This window comes from Botryllus schlosseri, chromosome 15, assembly GCF_051294905.1.
Source record: "Botryllus schlosseri isolate E-star chromosome 15, Bs_hap1, whole genome shotgun sequence".
In the NCBI taxonomy this organism is placed as follows: Eukaryota; Metazoa; Chordata; class Ascidiacea; order Stolidobranchia; family Styelidae; genus Botryllus; species Botryllus schlosseri.
This window is the reverse complement of record NC_137250.1, coordinates 21,424,824-21,441,409: the sequence shown is the minus strand read 5'-3', so window position 1 is coordinate 21,441,409 and position 16,586 is coordinate 21,424,824. Positions and strand designations below refer to the sequence as shown.

The window sequence follows — 16,586 nt, the reverse complement described above, 5'->3', positions numbered from 1 at the left end:
GGACTTCTACACCACCACAGTATGTTCGTAATGTCCTTGTCTATAAGTTGGTGATGTTCTTGGACGACCCCATTCACGCTCGCTTACATCCGTCAGCTTCTGATACTTCACTGGCGACTCACATTATCTATGGGCCTTCTCACACGTAGGCTACTGTAAGTCTCAGATGTCGAAACATTCCGAATTAAGTATGCGTCGTTTAGGCTATCATCACGTATTCAGCATCATATTTATTGAAATTCTCATCAAATCAATACACCACATGATTACGATAAAATGAAAAGGCCGAGGCTGATATGTCAGGTTGTGGTCTGGTAATCTTCAGTGCTGAGGCGAGGTCGATATGTCAGGTTGTAGTCTGGTAATCTTGAGTGCTGACTAGTACTCATCAGCGATATCTAGAAGTTCTAGATATCCGTGGTATTCATTCAGCAGAAACTGGTTGTATTTCGAATTGAATGCGGACAAATGGATATGCTTGGCGACTGTAGGATAGTAGGCGAGATACTGTTCCACATTTGGGGTCCAGCGTACTTGATACAATGATGGGTTTCTTGTATATCGACCAGATCATGTCATAACTTGGACATTGGAACAATTGCAGAAAGTATTATTATTCGAGGAACAGGACCCACACGACGCCACCACGACCAGTAATATTATGATATAATCAACTGATAATAATATTACGCCTAGCTCAGTGTTTTTGTGTTTTTTCCACTTCCGCTGCTTTTTGAACCACAGACTACCACACTTGAAGAATTTAGACTTCACGCATCGCTAAACGCCATTGCGCGCGATGATCGGGGTTCTGGATTTCATGCGAAGTCAATGTTGTTAGTTCAGTTCAGATTTGCCAGATTTCTGTAGAAATAATTCAAATCAATCCGTAGATGAGTCGTTAGGTGAGCATTCGATAACTGTAAAATTTAGGATTATTGATTGCTGGTCTACATTCACCGGCTGTTTGGGACATGTGACTATATTTCATCATTTTTCGCGTTTTTACAATCTGTTTTTTGCTTGCCCAGACACAGAATTTAGAAATATGTCGGTGTCACTCGATACTGAAACGTTTTATAGAAGGTTAAAGAAATTATACTCTGCATGGAGGGTAAAAAAATTCATTTCCCTATCATACAACAGTCCTGTGTTCAATTATCTCTGTTTTGCCTTAAAGGATGCCAGCGGAGATAGTAATTTTGCAAAAGCAGATGGTCTCGTCGTAGAAATGGGAAGTGATAATGAAGCAGTATACTCCAAGTCCATAGCTTTGCAGGTTGGTGAATATTTGAGGTTTAATATCATATGCTCAAATTATAAATGTACATTTCTGTTACAGACATGGCTGTTTGGATACGAACTGACCGATGTTATTGTGGTATTCTGCGAAAATGAAATTAATTTCATGGCCAGTCAAAAAAAGGTACCAAAAGTAGTACATAGACCTACATCTTCTTGTTCAGTGAAAATACCGAAGATCTGAATTTTCATATAATTTCAAGATAATTTTTATCACTGTTACATCAGTTATTTTGTTTGTGGATCTGGTAATTGATAATAGTGAGTTGAATATTGAAATCACGGCGATTTTTTTTGACGTAAAATACGAAAGTTTTTGACCTAAAAAATCAAAATTTTGACATTTTTTGACCTCTCAAAACTTGACCCAATTTCGACCTCATGTATGCAAATTAGGTGTTTTCGCACATAATGTTAGAATTGTACTACTTATCTACATTTCTGGTCAGATCTGTTACGAAGTAGTTTGTCCTGAGAAAATGCTTTTTTGCCTCATAAATTGACAAATTTTTACATGAAAAAACTTAATTAACGAAATATGGTCCTATGAGGTATTCCAGTTGCGACATCACGCATTATGGTGGAAATAATTGAAATCTGTTGTAGTACAGCAGAAGATACTTTCCTACATTCTCGGATAGAAAGTGTCTGTCCTTCTATCAAGTGGCTTGCCAAGAATGGAGAAAGAACGTTTAACAGCAGCAGTTGTTGGCTAAAATTTTGACCTATTTTGACGAATAAAATTGCCTTAGTTATAATATATCCAGAATCTAGGTTTATAATAACTCAAGTCGCAATTTTTTGTTGACTCCGGACTCGAGTCATTTTTTTAAAAATAAAAATAACTCGACTTGACTTGAGTCAATTTTTGTATTGACTCGACTTGTACTCGAGTCATTTCGCTTGCCTCGACCAAGTCATATGACTCGAGAAATTCAATATTATTTGATTCAAATCTCGTGTATCAGGACCAATACGCGAAAATTAGACCCAGAAACCCTATCTTATCTGTATTTGTACATGAGTATTTTGGGAATGTGAGGCCTTCGATATCACCCAAGAGTTTCACACAAGCGAGTTATACCCATATTGAACTCAATAATGTACAGTAAACTCTATGACTAGGACTCGAGTCTGAACACTATGACTCGCACTCAACCCTGACTTGAACTCGGACTGGACTCGAGTCAAAACTATAAAAGCGAAATTTACTTGTGACTTGGTTACCACCCTGAATATATCTCCTTTTTGCAGATTAACTTCTTGAAGCCAGCCGCGGACACGAAAAATAGCGAAAATTCAAATGGAATTCCCGAGATCAAGCTGATCTTGCGAGAGAAGGAAGACAATTCCGACAATTTTGCAAAAATTTTGAAATCTATGAAAGGCAGTAAAAACGTAAAAATTGTCGAATATCCTGTTGTTGAATTACTAAAGATTATTTGCCATCCAATCAGGGTAAAACTGCTGGAATATTTGCAAAGGACAAGTTTTCGTCCAAGTTCATTGATGCGTGGGGTGCAGCATTCAAGAAGTCAGGGCTCGATAAGGTAAGAAGTTAGTTTAGCATTCAGTGTGTTTACACAGTCATCTTGCTACTTGCTACTTCAAGTGTTCTGTGGTCCGCTTCTTGGAGTTCTGCTCAAAACATGGAAAGAATTCTATCTCTATGATTTAGTAATATATATAAAACAAAATAGTTTCGTGTATGAATCTGGGAATATTCGTTCGTGTTGATAATCGAAGTTGTGACTCTACTGTTGAACGTGATTACATGTCACGGACAAATTTAGTCCACATTTACTGCTCTAAGCTCCTGCTGCAAGTCAGTTGAAAAGGTTGTAGTAGTGTAATGAATATTTCAATATAAATGTACTGTTCTCTTGAAAATGAAACAAATTATACTTGTGAAATAAATTTTACAGTGTAATTATATTGCTTGCTTGAAAATATGCAACAAATTATACAGAGGAATCATTTTTTTCGCCGTCCCCAACTCATTCAAAATAGCCCTGTGGGCCTTGGCCTACTGCAGTGGTTCTCAAACTTTTCTAGACACGCCCCCCTTTATGAAAGTGAAAAATTTCGCGCCCCCCTTATCATCATTTCACAAAATGCAACCAGACTTCTAGCAATCGCATCGGATAGTTTAATGGCATGGAAGGTTATAAATGTGGATGAGATAATACTCAAATATGAAATTCGGACTATACATAGCAATAACTACTTTCTGAAACACTTTTCATGTCTAATTAATAATAGCCGAGTAGGTATTCAATAATATTGTTACTAATAATAAAGAAAAATAAATGATAGTTCTGACGTCACACTATCCATTTCATTTTCAAATTTCTAATTGCAATCCTCGTATTTACTGACAGCCGTTCCCGATGAGAGTCAGTTGAAAAGATTAGAATATATAAATTTGCGAATATGAATGCACTCTGTGTTTCAATATTCAAACTCTGCACCACAAAGTACTACTCTTTGAACGTTCCAATGATTGTAGGTTGACGTGTCTGCGAATGTCGCGATGGTGATGGCCGTGAAAGACGAATCTGAAATTAATCTTCTCCACAAGGCGTCGTTAATCACGCTGGAAGTTTACAGCAAAGTCTTCAAGGAACACATGAAGGACGTTATTGATGCCGACAGGGTTGGTCATACTATTTTGTCTCACAAATTGCTGGTTCAATCCTTGCAGTATGCGAAATAATTGTGAGTTGTTGTATTCAGAAAGTGAAACATAGCAAAGTCGCTGAGCTTGTGGAAAAGTCTTTGGAGGACAAGAAATATCTACGCGGGTCGGACCCGTCTTTTGTCGAATCGTGTTACCCGCCTATTGTTCAAAGCGGCCCCAACTGCAGTTTGAAATTTAGTGTGGTCAGGTTGGTTCGCGAACAATGCTCGTCTATTTGTCATGCAATCAATATCATCAATTTTTAGCGACAAGAATATCTTGCAATTTGGAGTTATCGTGTGCATGCTCGGGGTGAGATACCGCTCGTATTGCGCGAACGTCGTACGGAATTTGATGGTGAATCCGACTAACGAAATGCAGGAGACCTACACGCTCCTTCTCAATTTGGAGGAGCTGATATTCGAGAAGTTGCAACACGGTTGGTGGTGGTGTATTTTTAGTTGTGGCAGTAATTGGGTTTCAAAACTTGAAACGGAAAGTGGAACATATATACGGGTATCGATGGCGTAAAAGAAATGTGTGTGCTCGAGTATCCAGCATTTGCATTGTGTGGGCTCACAAATATCAGCATTGCTACCAATAACATATCTTGAAATCTGAACTGAAGGAAAACGAGGATGTTTTTTTGTATTCGTGTTTTTTTTACAGAAATTCAATTCAGTGTTCACAAATTTGGCATTTACATTGTGTGGGCTCACCAATATCAGTATTGCTACCAAATATATCTCTTGAAATCTGAACTGAAGGAAAACACGGATGGTTTTTGTATTAGTGTTTTTTTACAGAAATTCAATTCAGTGTTCACAAATTTAGCATTTACAGCAGCATTTGCATTGTGTGGGTTCACCAATATCAGTATTGCTACCAATAACATCTATTGAAATCCGAACTGAAGGAAAACACAAATGTTTTTGGTATTGGTATTTTATTACAGAAATTGAATTCAGTTATAAAATGTTAATCAAGCTAAAAATATCAGTATTATTTCAAAAAGAGCGTGATTTACCTAATTTTATTTCTGCTTTAAATGATGATGATTGTAAACTGTTTTGATTATGTTGCGGATCGCGTTTTAAGGAGTCGCGCTGTGTGATGTGTACAACGCTGTCATAAAGAAAGCAAAGTCGGAGAAGCCTTCTGTCGTCGAAAAACTGACGCGTAACTTTGGGTTCGCGTCTGGGATTGAATTTCGCGAAAGCACGTATCTGATCAACGGAAAAAATCAAATCAAAGCCAAAAAAGGTGGCCGTAAATTTTATGATTCAATAATCTTCCAATGTGCTTTGCAATTCTCAACTAGTTGCTGACGATTACCCCTGACGAGTGTCAGCCGAAAATATTCGGGTTCATTTCAACATTAATATACTATTCAATTGAACAATCTTCCCGTGTAACGATTGCCTTCTATCTTCAGGAATGGTGTTCAATATCAACATCGGATTGGCGAAACTCGTCAATCCTGCCGCGGAAAATGAGAACGAGAAAACGTATTCGCTTTTTGTGGGCGACACGGTTGTTGTCAATGATGGCGAACCCGTGAAAGTATTGACTAAAGACAAGAAGCGCGCGAAGAATATTTCAATATTTCTGAAGGTATGACACAGTAATTTACTGTTAGATTTTAGTGTTGTTGATGCTATACCCTCTATTGAAAACAAGTTTTGATTTCAATCGACTATTTTCCTGTTTCGTTGTGCATCTATGTATGTTATGTACGATGTTGGCCGACCAGGTTACCCATATATCGGTTGGGCTTCAGAAAACCACCTTACGATTCCTTTGATGCTTGTGAAATTTTTTCATGTGTGGCTAATATTCTATCATCTAATCGCAGGACGAAAGCGACGAAGAGAGCGAAGAAGAAAGTCAGCCCACGGAGGAGTTGTTAGGGAGGGGCGCTAGAAACGCGGTGCTCAAAGAAAAAACCAGAGTAAGTGATATTATTACTGTTAATAGTTTGGTGTTATTGTATTGGTATTGGTATTTGGGGACGTACTACCAAGATTGGCGGAATGTCAAAAAATATTGGATCATCAATAAGACCTTGAGGTTGTTGCAAAGCATTCGATTTAGAATGGGATGTTAAAACTTACAATGAGGGTAATGGGAAGGGCGATAATGCCACTTTTTTATGAAAGATGTACGTCTGGACTGTTCAATGAAGACATTTTTTCCCAAATTTTACTGGCATAATGATTATTGATTATATTGTCACTTTGCCTGCGCTAGGGCTGTTAAAAAAACTTTTTTTTGCCAAATCTCACTTGTTAGACGATTATATAGTCAGGTTACCCAAAGAAAAACGATGCACACCAAATTTAATCTTTTCCAACCGGTAAACTCGAAGCTATTACAGTTTGAAAATTTTCAAATTTATCGCAAAATATTGAAATGTTTATTTCAAATTTTACCGGCTACCCCGTGAAATTGTTAAACTGTGTAAATAAACGATGCATAACAATTTTGGCTAAATTCCAACGGGCAGAAGCGAAATTATTGCAGTTGAAAAAAGGATTGCCCACCATCACTGCTATTTTTTCATATCCAGAACTTTCAGCTGCAATAACTTTGCCTCTACTGGTTGGAATTTAGCCAAAATTGTTATACATCGTTTATTTAGACAACATAACAATTTTATGCGGTAGCCAGTAAAATTTAAGAAAATTGTTTCTTTATTTTATCAAAATTTAAAATTTTCAAACTGTAATAGTTCGCGATTAGCGTTTGGAATTCTGAGAAAACTAGGTAGACTTCTTCAAAACTCATTTCATGTTGATTCGGTCTGTTGCTATGCGCACTAGGGCTCTTCAAAAATGACTGTTTTTCTCAACCAAATTTGGCGTGTAGGCTTAAATTAGGTAACCTGACAATTTTATCAAGTAGCCAGTACGATTTGAGAAAAAAAGTCATATTTGAAGAGGCCTAATGCACACCTGATGTGTTGCAGCAAGAACAAAGTTTAGAGGAAAAGCGACGCACGCATCAGAAGGAACTGTCCAACCAGCTCAACGAGGAGGCCCGCAGGAGAATGATGGACAGCAAATCCGACGTCCAAGCTGCGAAGTAAAGCTTGTCTCATCGGGCCTCTGCTATTGCAAATGCGACCCGTATTTTTTTGTTCAGACTTAAAAAATCCAACATCTCTTACAAGTCTTCGTCGCTTTTGCCGTTCAAGGAACCGGATATTCGCGACTTGAAAATATTCATCGACAAAAAATACGAAACGATCGTCTTGCCCATTTTCGGAGTTCCGACCCCGTACCACATATCTACAGTGAAGGTTGTCCATGTTTTATCTTTTCATGGTATCGAGGTTGATAACGTTTTACGCGTTTAGAATATAAGTATGAGCACGGAAGGCGATTATTCGTATTTGAGAATCAACTTTTTCTGTCCGGGAAGGTAAGTGTGGTAAATAGTTATTCCCGACATCTTTTCATTGATTTTATGTTCTTCAGCGGAATAGTTCGTAACGAAAACCCAACGAACAGCCACAACGATTCGACCTTTATCAAGGAATTGTGAGTAATTCGATACTTGTGTCATTGTTTGTTGTTGCGTATATGATCGCGATGTTGTGGTCTATTTTCTTGATTAAGATTTACTTTATCTGAATGACAGTGTGATTTACCGCAACTAGAACTACTCAATCTGTAAAAGCTGCAACTAGAACTACTCGCTTTTCAAATGTTGCAACTATAACTGTAATTACTCATTCTTTAAAGTAGAACTACTTTTCAAATGTTGCAACTATAACTGTAATTACTCACTCTTCAAAAGTTGCAACTAGAACTACTCGCTTTTCAAATGTTGCAATTATAACTGTAATTACTCATTCTTTAAAGTAGAACTACTTTTCAAATGTTGCAACTATAACTGTAATTACTCACTCTTCAAAAGTTGCAACTAGAACTACTCGCTTTTCAAATGTTGCAACTAGAACTGTAATTACTCATTCTTTAAAGTAGAACTACTTTTCAAATGTTGCAACTAGAACTGTAACTACTCACTCTGTAAAAGCTGCAACTAGAACTACTCGCTTTTCAAATGTTGCAACTAGAACTGTAATTACTCATTCCTTAAAGTAGAACTACTTTTCAAATGTTGCAACTAGAACTGTAACTACTCACTCTGTAAAAGCTGCAACTAGAACTACTTGCTTTTCAAATGTTGCAATTATAACTGTAATTACTCATTCTTTAAAGTAGAACTACTTTTCAAATGTTGCAACTATAACTGTAATTACTCACTCTTCAAAAGTTGCAACTAGAACTACTCGCTTTTCAAATGTTGCAACTAGAACTGTAATTACTCATTCTTTAAAGTAGAACTACTTTTCAAATGCTTCAACTAGAACTGTAACTACTCACTCTGTAAAAGCTGCAACTAGAACTACTCGCTTTTCAAATGTTGCAACTATAATTAGAACTCCTTACTTTTCAAAATTTGCTACCAGAACCGTCAACTATCTGTTATCGGTAGTTTGTTCAAGCCTGCCGACCTTGCTTATTGGTTTCCGCTTACATTGCAGGACTTACCGGGCCCTGGCCGGTAAAACCCCTGGCCGGTCCGAGCCTCCCGCCGCCAATCTGCAGCTGGCCTTCCGACAGATCAAGGACGTGCAGAAAAAATTCAAGACGCGAGAAGCCGAAGAGAAAGAGCGCGAGGTTTGGGTCTGCCGTTCACTCAGTCGTCCTTACTCCACTGGTTGCCCGAAATTTGAGCACGCGGCACAATGAAAAACGATGGCACGCGACCTAATTATCCCGAAATTACCCCTTAACCTAACTTCAATCATAACCTTCACCGAACCAGAGGAAGTCGAGGCACTCAGAGTTTCTACTCGAGCGGAAGTTGAAGTACGCGTAAATGTGAGACAAGACACTACAAATAGATGTGATCGTTAATGCGATACGGCGGACCACCTTTGAACCAAGCCTTATACCGTAATTTTCCAAGTATAGTACGCCCCCATGTATAATACGCACCCTTAAAATGGCATGCAAATTCTGGGAAAAAGCCTGTACCCATGCATGGTACGCACCCTGCATTCACAGTACATGAATAACTGTGTTTTAGTACACGATGTTGTTCTGTTTTGCGATGTCCCTGTCGAACAATCATGACATAACCATACCATCGCTAATCATTATGCAATTAACGGCATTGTCTCTAAACGATAGTAGAGAGCAGCCAAAGCCTGCGAGGCTGGCGACGCGATAGTTCGGGCCAGCGACATGATATCTTCCGCACGAGGCCTATTACAGATGCGATTGTTGATCATTATACAAGTAACGGTATTGCCTCTACACGATAGTAGATAGCAGCCAAAGCCTGCCAGGCCGGCGACGCGACATTTTGCGCACGAGGTCAGATGCGATTGCTCAGGCCAACGGTTATGTCGTGCACACCACGCCTGTTGGAGGTGCGACTGATTACCCAAGCTATTCTATTTTGCGCACATGGCCTGTCAATGAATTAGCGAGGATGGCCGTGCGCGCGTTCAGCAATCAATGAATGACCTAATTTCGCTCGCGTACAAACGGCAAACCAACTCAGCAGGAGATTGCGTGCTGTGCAGACGACTCACGTTGATTGGCAACACGCTTTTTGCTAATTGGTAGCGCGTTACACTGATAATACGAATTACTGGGCACGATGGCTGAAAGTGATGCGCGATTGGAAACAAACATGAAGAAAGGTGTGATTTCAAGTTCTTTATCAAAGGAGATTTTTTTCAAGGCTTGTTGTACCCATGTATAATACGCACCCCCAGATTTTAGGGCAAAAAAATCGTGAAAATTTTGCGGATTATACATGGAAAATTACAGTACCTAACCCATAACTTGAACCTGCATGCTCGTAAGTCTGCGAACTCTCCTAATACCCGATTGCTGTTCTCCGTCAGGGCATCGTCAAGCAAGACAAACTGATCGTCAATCCCAACAAGAGTAATCCGAAACTGAAAGACTTGTTCATCCGGCCGAACATCGCGCAGAGACGTATGCAGGGCCATCTGGAAGCGCACACCAATGGTATAACTCGCTGGCCTGGGAATTTACGGTACATAATTTCATTTGAACGCTCGTTCAGGCTTTAGATACACGTCGGTTCGGGGCGACAAGGTCGACATCCTGTACAACAACATCCGGCACGCCGTGTTTCAGCCTTGCGATCACGAGATGATCATTGTGCTACATTTTCATTTGAAGGCGAGTACTGTTTCGCTGGAATGCGCGTTACGAAATTAGAGCTGGCCCGGATTGAGTGTCTGACAGGGCTGAGTTCTTAAGGTGGCATTCATTATGATATTACCCAGGATTGTAATTACTCGACCCGAGTCACGATTTTCTGATGACTCGACTTGACTCGAGTCATTTTCTCAAAATTCGGAAATGGCTCGACTCGAGTTAATCTGTGGATTGACTGGAGTCGTTGCGCATGACTCAAACCAAGTCATATGACTCGAGAGTGGAGATTCAGAGGGCCAAGACCGATATTTTATTGTAATTTCGAAGAATAGTAAAGTAATCCCACTATTGGAATTTCGTCTATTGGTACTGGTAGTTGAAAATGCGACCAGAAACTGCTAAAAGCGAGGAAAATTAGTATACTATAAATGCGAACCATTTGATATCACCAAACAGAGTCATAAAAAGTGGGTTTACAAGACTTTACCTGGAGACTGAGCACTCAACGCAATGACTTGGACTCGAGTCATAATACCATGACTCGGAATCGACCCTCTGCTCGCTGACTTGGACTCGAACTTGACTCGGCCACTTTTCTGACGATGAATGCTCCGTATTTAGAACGCGATCATGTTTGGGAAGAAACGTCACTCGGACGTCCAGTTCTACACGGAAGTGGGAGAGATCACGACTGACCTCGGCAAGATGCAGCATATGAGAGACCGCGACGACCTCTACGCCGAACAGGTGAGATGCGAATTCTATCTTCAATATTTCGTTGCAGTTTGCAGTTCAGTAATTCGTGGCATGGCGTTTCGATTTGACCGGGGAACACAACAGTTTTTTTCTTTCACTGTTCTCTCGTCTTCCCTCTGACAGGCCGAGAGAGAATTGCGGCACAAGCTGAACAGCGGTTTCAAAAGCTTCATCGACAAGGTGGAGGCGATATCCAAGGGAGAGCTGGAATTCGACTCACCTTTCCGAGACCTGTCGTTCTACGGCGTGCCTTTTCGTAGCACCTGCATGCTGCAGCCAACGTCGACGGCGCTGATTAACGTTGTCGAATGGGTGGGTGACTTGTTCCTGCAGCGTGACGTCTGTATGATGGTATCGCCAACTGACATGAGGCGATGATTGCATCAATGTATTAAATTATGGTTACTTATGAATAGGAGATAAATTTTGTGTACGATTTCGATTACATTTGCAATTGTTTTGCTCACTGGAACTTGAACCTTGACACATCTTCGAATGCAGTGCTACTATATCAAATATCTACCGCACATAACTTGTGATGTAATGGTAGGCAGTGGAGTTTATAAATCTGATGTTCTTACTGTCTGTGAATTTCATACAATCGATTACGGTCATTTGTGAATTCTTGAATCGTTCTTTGGCAAAAACTATCGATTGGATATTTAAAATAATTGATTACGATTAGTTATTCGAATGTGCTCTGTTGGCGATTACAATTAAAAATCCTAATTGCACTATGTTTGATTAACTGTCTCGTTTTCGTCAGCCCGCTTTCGTGGTCAGCCTGGACGACATCGAGCTTGTGCATTTCGAGCGTGTTCAGTTTCACATCAAGAATTTTGATATGGCCATCATCTTCAAGGACTACAAGAGGAAGGCGGAGATCATCAACTCCATCCCCATGCAGTCTCTGGACCCGATCAGGGAGTGGCTCAAGTAACTGCCCACATACGACATTTTCATCGCTTGTCCTTTTTACGTAATTTTCCATTGAGTGCGCGTATCTCTTGTTCTAGGCCAGGGGTCACCAAATCGGCCCCTTTTTTCAGATTGGTAGGCACCGCGGGCTGCAATATTGCAGTTTTCTAACATACTCTGAGTTTCACTCCGTAACTGGGGCACTAGACATATTTACAAATTACATATCTAAAAACTCAGATGTTATTCTTTGATTGTATCGCAATATTGTGTTTTGTATGGCACGATGTATTTTAAATAAACAAACGCAGAACGAATCTTCCTATTTTTCAAGCTCGTGCGACATCCGATACACGGACGGGGTCCAATCGCTGAACTGGCCGAAAATCCTCAAAACCATCGTGGACGCCCCGGAAGAGTTCTTCGAGCAGGGGGGCTGGAGCTTTCTCGAGCCCGAGAGCGACGTAAGTACGCCGGTCGCGTTCGAGATTTTTAGCTTGGGCTACGGGTAAAATTTGAAAACTAATATTGCCGACTTGTGAACCTCGAAATCGAATGTAACCCGAAATACTATTAAGACAAATGTATGTGCTTGGAAGTGAATATTGGAAACTTCAATGTGCAGTTGAATAATATATTCATAATCATTGGTAGAGCTTCTTGGAGGTACAGAACTTGAATATACAATTGAATAGAATATTGATATTGAAATGAACCCGAATATTTTCGGCTGACACTCGTCAGGGGTAATCGTCAGCAACTAGTAGAGAATTGGAAAGAACGTTGTAAAATTTGAAAATTAATATCGCGTATCATTGATTCCCGTTTGGCAGGCCGAGAACGACGACGACTCCGAGGAGGAAGACGACTTTGTGCCGGAAGAGTCCGGGGAGGAGGAGGGCTCCGAGAGCGAGGAGGACAGCGACGAAGACTACTCTAGCGAGGACGAGGAGTCCTTCGACGAGGAGTCCCTGGGCAGCGGGGAGGAGAGCGGGAAGGACTGGGACCAGCTGGAGGAGGAGGCCGCCAAAGGTGGGCTGCGACTTTTGCCACGTTTTACGTAACAGCTTTTTCAAATTAGATTATAATCAAGATTTTAGCTGATTTTTTTTTTCAAATTGAACTAAAATTAGAATCATCGCTACAGTTTTTCTCGAATTAAGACTAGAATTAAAATTATGGCTACACAACTTCTTGTTCCAAATTAGACTAGAATTAGAAATATGGCTGCACTTTTTTTTCAATCTGGGACCAGAACTAGAATTGTAGCTCCAGGTTTTTCTCGAAATTAGACTTGAATTGGAAATATGGCTGCACTTTTTTCAAAATCGGACCAGAACTAGAATTGTAGCTCCAGGTTTTTCTCAAAATTAGCCTTGAATTAGAATTATAGCCGCATTTTTTTTTTCAAAATTAGACCAGGAGCAGAAATACAGCTGCATTTTTTTTTCGAAATTGGACTAGAATTAAAAATATGGCTACAGTTTTTTCAGGATCAGACTAGAATCAGAATTACAGCTACACTTTTTTTCAAAATTGAATGTGGATTAGATTACTTGATTTGCGAGAACTTGGAAATTGAATAAGCTTTGTTTATAAATCAAATCATATGTCATCCTGATAAGCCAGGGAATTGCGAATATTTGCACGCGTGTACAGCAAGCTTGGCCCGTTTCGCATTATACAATTCTCCCGTTGCATTTCAGGAATGCTGGGACTCAGATCAGGATTTACATGAGAAGCACGTCACAAATTAGTTGATAAAATTAGATTGCCTAAATTTCGCTGAAATTGTTGTCAGTTGACAACTACAATTATCTAGTTCCAACTCAAAGTAACTCGTAACCCAGAGCACTGCTACTCGAGCAGATGTAACGCCGTAAATTTCCGTGATATTACAAGTAGAAGCAGCAATTCTAGAGATTGAATTGCTGGATTTACTGCGTAACGTGATGATACTGTACGGCTCAACAATAATATTCATATTGAATGTTTTCGGCTGACACTCGTCAGGGGTAATCGTCAGCAACTAGCAGAGAATTGGAAAGGACGTTGTTCATCAACAGTCATATCACCAAATGCGACGTCAGCAACAATAAAACGCCGTTAATAACGCACTCTTATTATTTTTAGCTGACCGCAACGCCGGTGCCGACGAGAACGAGGACGACTCTCGCTCCAAGAAAAGGAAACACGACGGCGGCAGCTCTAAGAAATCGAAAAAAAGGCGCCATTGAATCGAACGTTTGAAAACGCCTGAAACGCGTCCTTTGCGAAAAACACTACTGCCCGAATGCAACTTGACTTGAACGGGGCCGCTCGAGCAAACAATGCCGGCTGTCCTCGTCGTTTCTGTGTTGCTGTTTTACGCGTTGTTAGTAGCTGCTGGCCGATGTTTTTGTTGCGGCATTGACTGATTGCAGCGATATCTTACGAATGTGTCGTGTTTTGAGTCTTTTGATGTAGCGAGTTTAGGTTTTGCAAGGTTAGATTCCCTATGTGTGTCAGACAGACTAGAAAAATCTCAGTTTTTCTAAATGAGATTAGAATTATAGTTAGAGGTTTTTCCAGTTCCAAATTAACTTAAAATCACCGAGTTGCGAATACTACGAAATCTAATCAAGTCCAATTCATGCCAAATCGGGGCGGCTAGTATTGCACTAGAGTTCTGCGGCATTTTCGGTCAGTATGTTTTTATTCATCTCACCAACAAACACAACACGTAATTTGGTATGGATTGCGAGGCGACGGGGGACCGGAAGGTCTTAGATCCAGTCGCCACCCAGCTGAGTTGTATACGAGTAACTATGGCAAGATGTAGGTATATCAAGACTAACGGATATGAAAAAGCGGAGATCAGATCACAACCTAATTAGATTACAGGCACTGTGCTTATTTGAGCAACTAGTACAGTCTGGTGTCAGACTGCTTGAACTGTAGTTGAATGTATTTTGTGGATTCCTGGGATCAGGTGGTCAGCGTTTATAAATTTCAAATATTGGTGCAGTAGCGATTTCCAATGCGTCAAAACAATGGTTCAATGTCTGAGAAGTAGTTGAGGTGGTAGCTTCAAAAAAGTAGATTTACTCGAGGCTCACACACTTTCCGTGTTTAATCAGAGCTGCTTAAAGTCACACGCAAGCAGAACATGAAATTCTGCGTAAGTACAAAATTGGAAGGAAGCAATCTAGGTTTTGCTACGGTCGTGGAAATTGAGTACTCCGGTACTGAACACCTCTGTTGACTGTTGGAGTCACATTTTTTAGCAGGATAAAATAAATAAGATGATTTTTATCCGAACAAGACACACACAATATGATGTAGTGAAAATTTTTTTTTTCAAATCGAAAAAATGGAGTTCTTAAATCCCGACAAATGACCTTGATTTTAGGGGATTGCCACCATTTACTATTCCATCCTCAAGATTACCGGACCATGACCTGACCTATCGATCTCGCCTTCAATGACATGCCGCCCCACTTTTGTCGCTTGCTTTTTTCTATATCAACTTCTTTTACTTTTCATTCAGTGTGCATTAGGGCTGTTCAAAAATAACTTTTTTTTCCTGATTCCAGCCATTCACTGAATAAATTGTCAGGTTGCCACAACAAAGGCTGCACACCAAATTTGATTCAATTCGAACATGTCTAAGCGTCCGCAGAGCCAATTAAAATTTTTAATTTACTACGTAAAATTAAAAAAAAAATTCAAATTTTTCTCTCAACCCCATGAAAATGTTGAGATGTCTTCAAAGACCATGCAAATGAAATTTGAGTCAATTCCAACCAGTAGAAACGGAGGTATTTGAGTTTTTCGTTGATAATTCTCGAATTATCCACCAATCAAGGATAATTGGAGGATTATCAACGAAAAACTCCAATAACTCCACTTCTACTAGTCCGGATTGAGTCAAATTTTTTTGCGTCGTCTCTGAAGACAGCTCAACAATTTAATGGGGTTGACATACTTGTTAGAATTTGAACCAAATTTGGTGTGCAGCGTTTTTTAAGGTAACCTGACAATTTAATCACTGAATGGCTGGAATCCGAAAAAAAAAGTTATTTTTGAACAGCCCTAGTGTGCATGCCTTCTCTTTACATCGCCTAGCCCTAGGCCAAGGCGGGTGTCTGATTCCATAAACTACTCCAAGTCGCTTCGACACCTTCCTATCTTTTCATTGTAACGCATTTTGAGGTGTATTGTACAGATGGTTGGTGTCTGATCTTAAAGGCTACTCCAAGTTATTTCGACACCTTCCTATCTTTTCATTGTATCGCTGTCTTGTGATGTTTTTGAAACGATGAAAATGTTAATAAACCTGATTGATTGATTGATAAAAATATCTAATAAACCATTGATGATGATGGTGACCCCAGATCTGCAGTATGGCTGTGGAAGAAGACCCTGAGTGGTCGTCGGACCCTTGAGTGGGGTGGAAGGAATGGGGGAAATACCCGAAACTCAATTTATATTGAAGTTTAAGGTCATTTGTCGGGATTAAAGAACCCCCTTTTTCGATTTGAAAAAAAAAAGTTTTTTTCACTCCACCCTAACACACAATGTAAAATGAAATGTAACGAACGAGGATGCCGAACTACTAGTCGCGGTCTCTGTCACAGTTCTTTCTTCGAATATAGTATCTAATCCGCAGCTCTTTCCATTCCTTGTAAGTGCGCTCTTTCATCGGGTCTTTTTTGTCGCCGTGTGAACAGAGACGC

The 16,586-nt window shown here is 40.0% G+C and overlaps 1 protein-coding gene across 1 annotated transcript in view; it reads left to right on the top strand.

Moving 5' to 3' along the window:
* Positions 1-14,305, top strand: part of LOC145457194 (FACT complex subunit SPT16-like) — a 284,951-nt gene extending 270,646 nt beyond the window's left edge. Inside the window, exons 2-25 of the mRNA XM_080335373.1 lie at positions 1,031-1,114; positions 1,181-1,279; positions 1,343-1,426; positions 2,557-2,700; positions 2,760-2,852; positions 3,812-3,958; positions 4,039-4,190; positions 4,249-4,421; positions 5,081-5,245; positions 5,418-5,596; positions 5,838-5,933; positions 6,951-7,066; positions 7,127-7,283; positions 7,341-7,405; positions 7,462-7,524; positions 8,535-8,670; positions 9,912-10,038; positions 10,097-10,215; positions 10,816-10,941; positions 11,074-11,262; positions 11,717-11,886; positions 12,203-12,332; positions 12,702-12,900; positions 14,002-14,305. Of these exons, the coding sequence (XP_080191499.1) occupies positions 1,049-1,114; positions 1,181-1,279; positions 1,343-1,426; positions 2,557-2,700; positions 2,760-2,852; positions 3,812-3,958; positions 4,039-4,190; positions 4,249-4,421; positions 5,081-5,245; positions 5,418-5,596; positions 5,838-5,933; positions 6,951-7,066; positions 7,127-7,283; positions 7,341-7,405; positions 7,462-7,524; positions 8,535-8,670; positions 9,912-10,038; positions 10,097-10,215; positions 10,816-10,941; positions 11,074-11,262; positions 11,717-11,886; positions 12,203-12,332; positions 12,702-12,900; positions 14,002-14,105 (3,099 nt within the window). The 5' untranslated portion in view covers positions 1,031-1,048 and the 3' untranslated portion in view covers positions 14,106-14,305. The remainder of the gene's footprint in view (positions 1-1,030; positions 1,115-1,180; positions 1,280-1,342; positions 1,427-2,556; positions 2,701-2,759; positions 2,853-3,811; positions 3,959-4,038; positions 4,191-4,248; positions 4,422-5,080; positions 5,246-5,417; positions 5,597-5,837; positions 5,934-6,950; positions 7,067-7,126; positions 7,284-7,340; positions 7,406-7,461; positions 7,525-8,534; positions 8,671-9,911; positions 10,039-10,096; positions 10,216-10,815; positions 10,942-11,073; positions 11,263-11,716; positions 11,887-12,202; positions 12,333-12,701; positions 12,901-14,001) is intronic.
* The last annotated feature ends 2,281 nt before the right edge of the window (positions 14,306-16,586 follow it).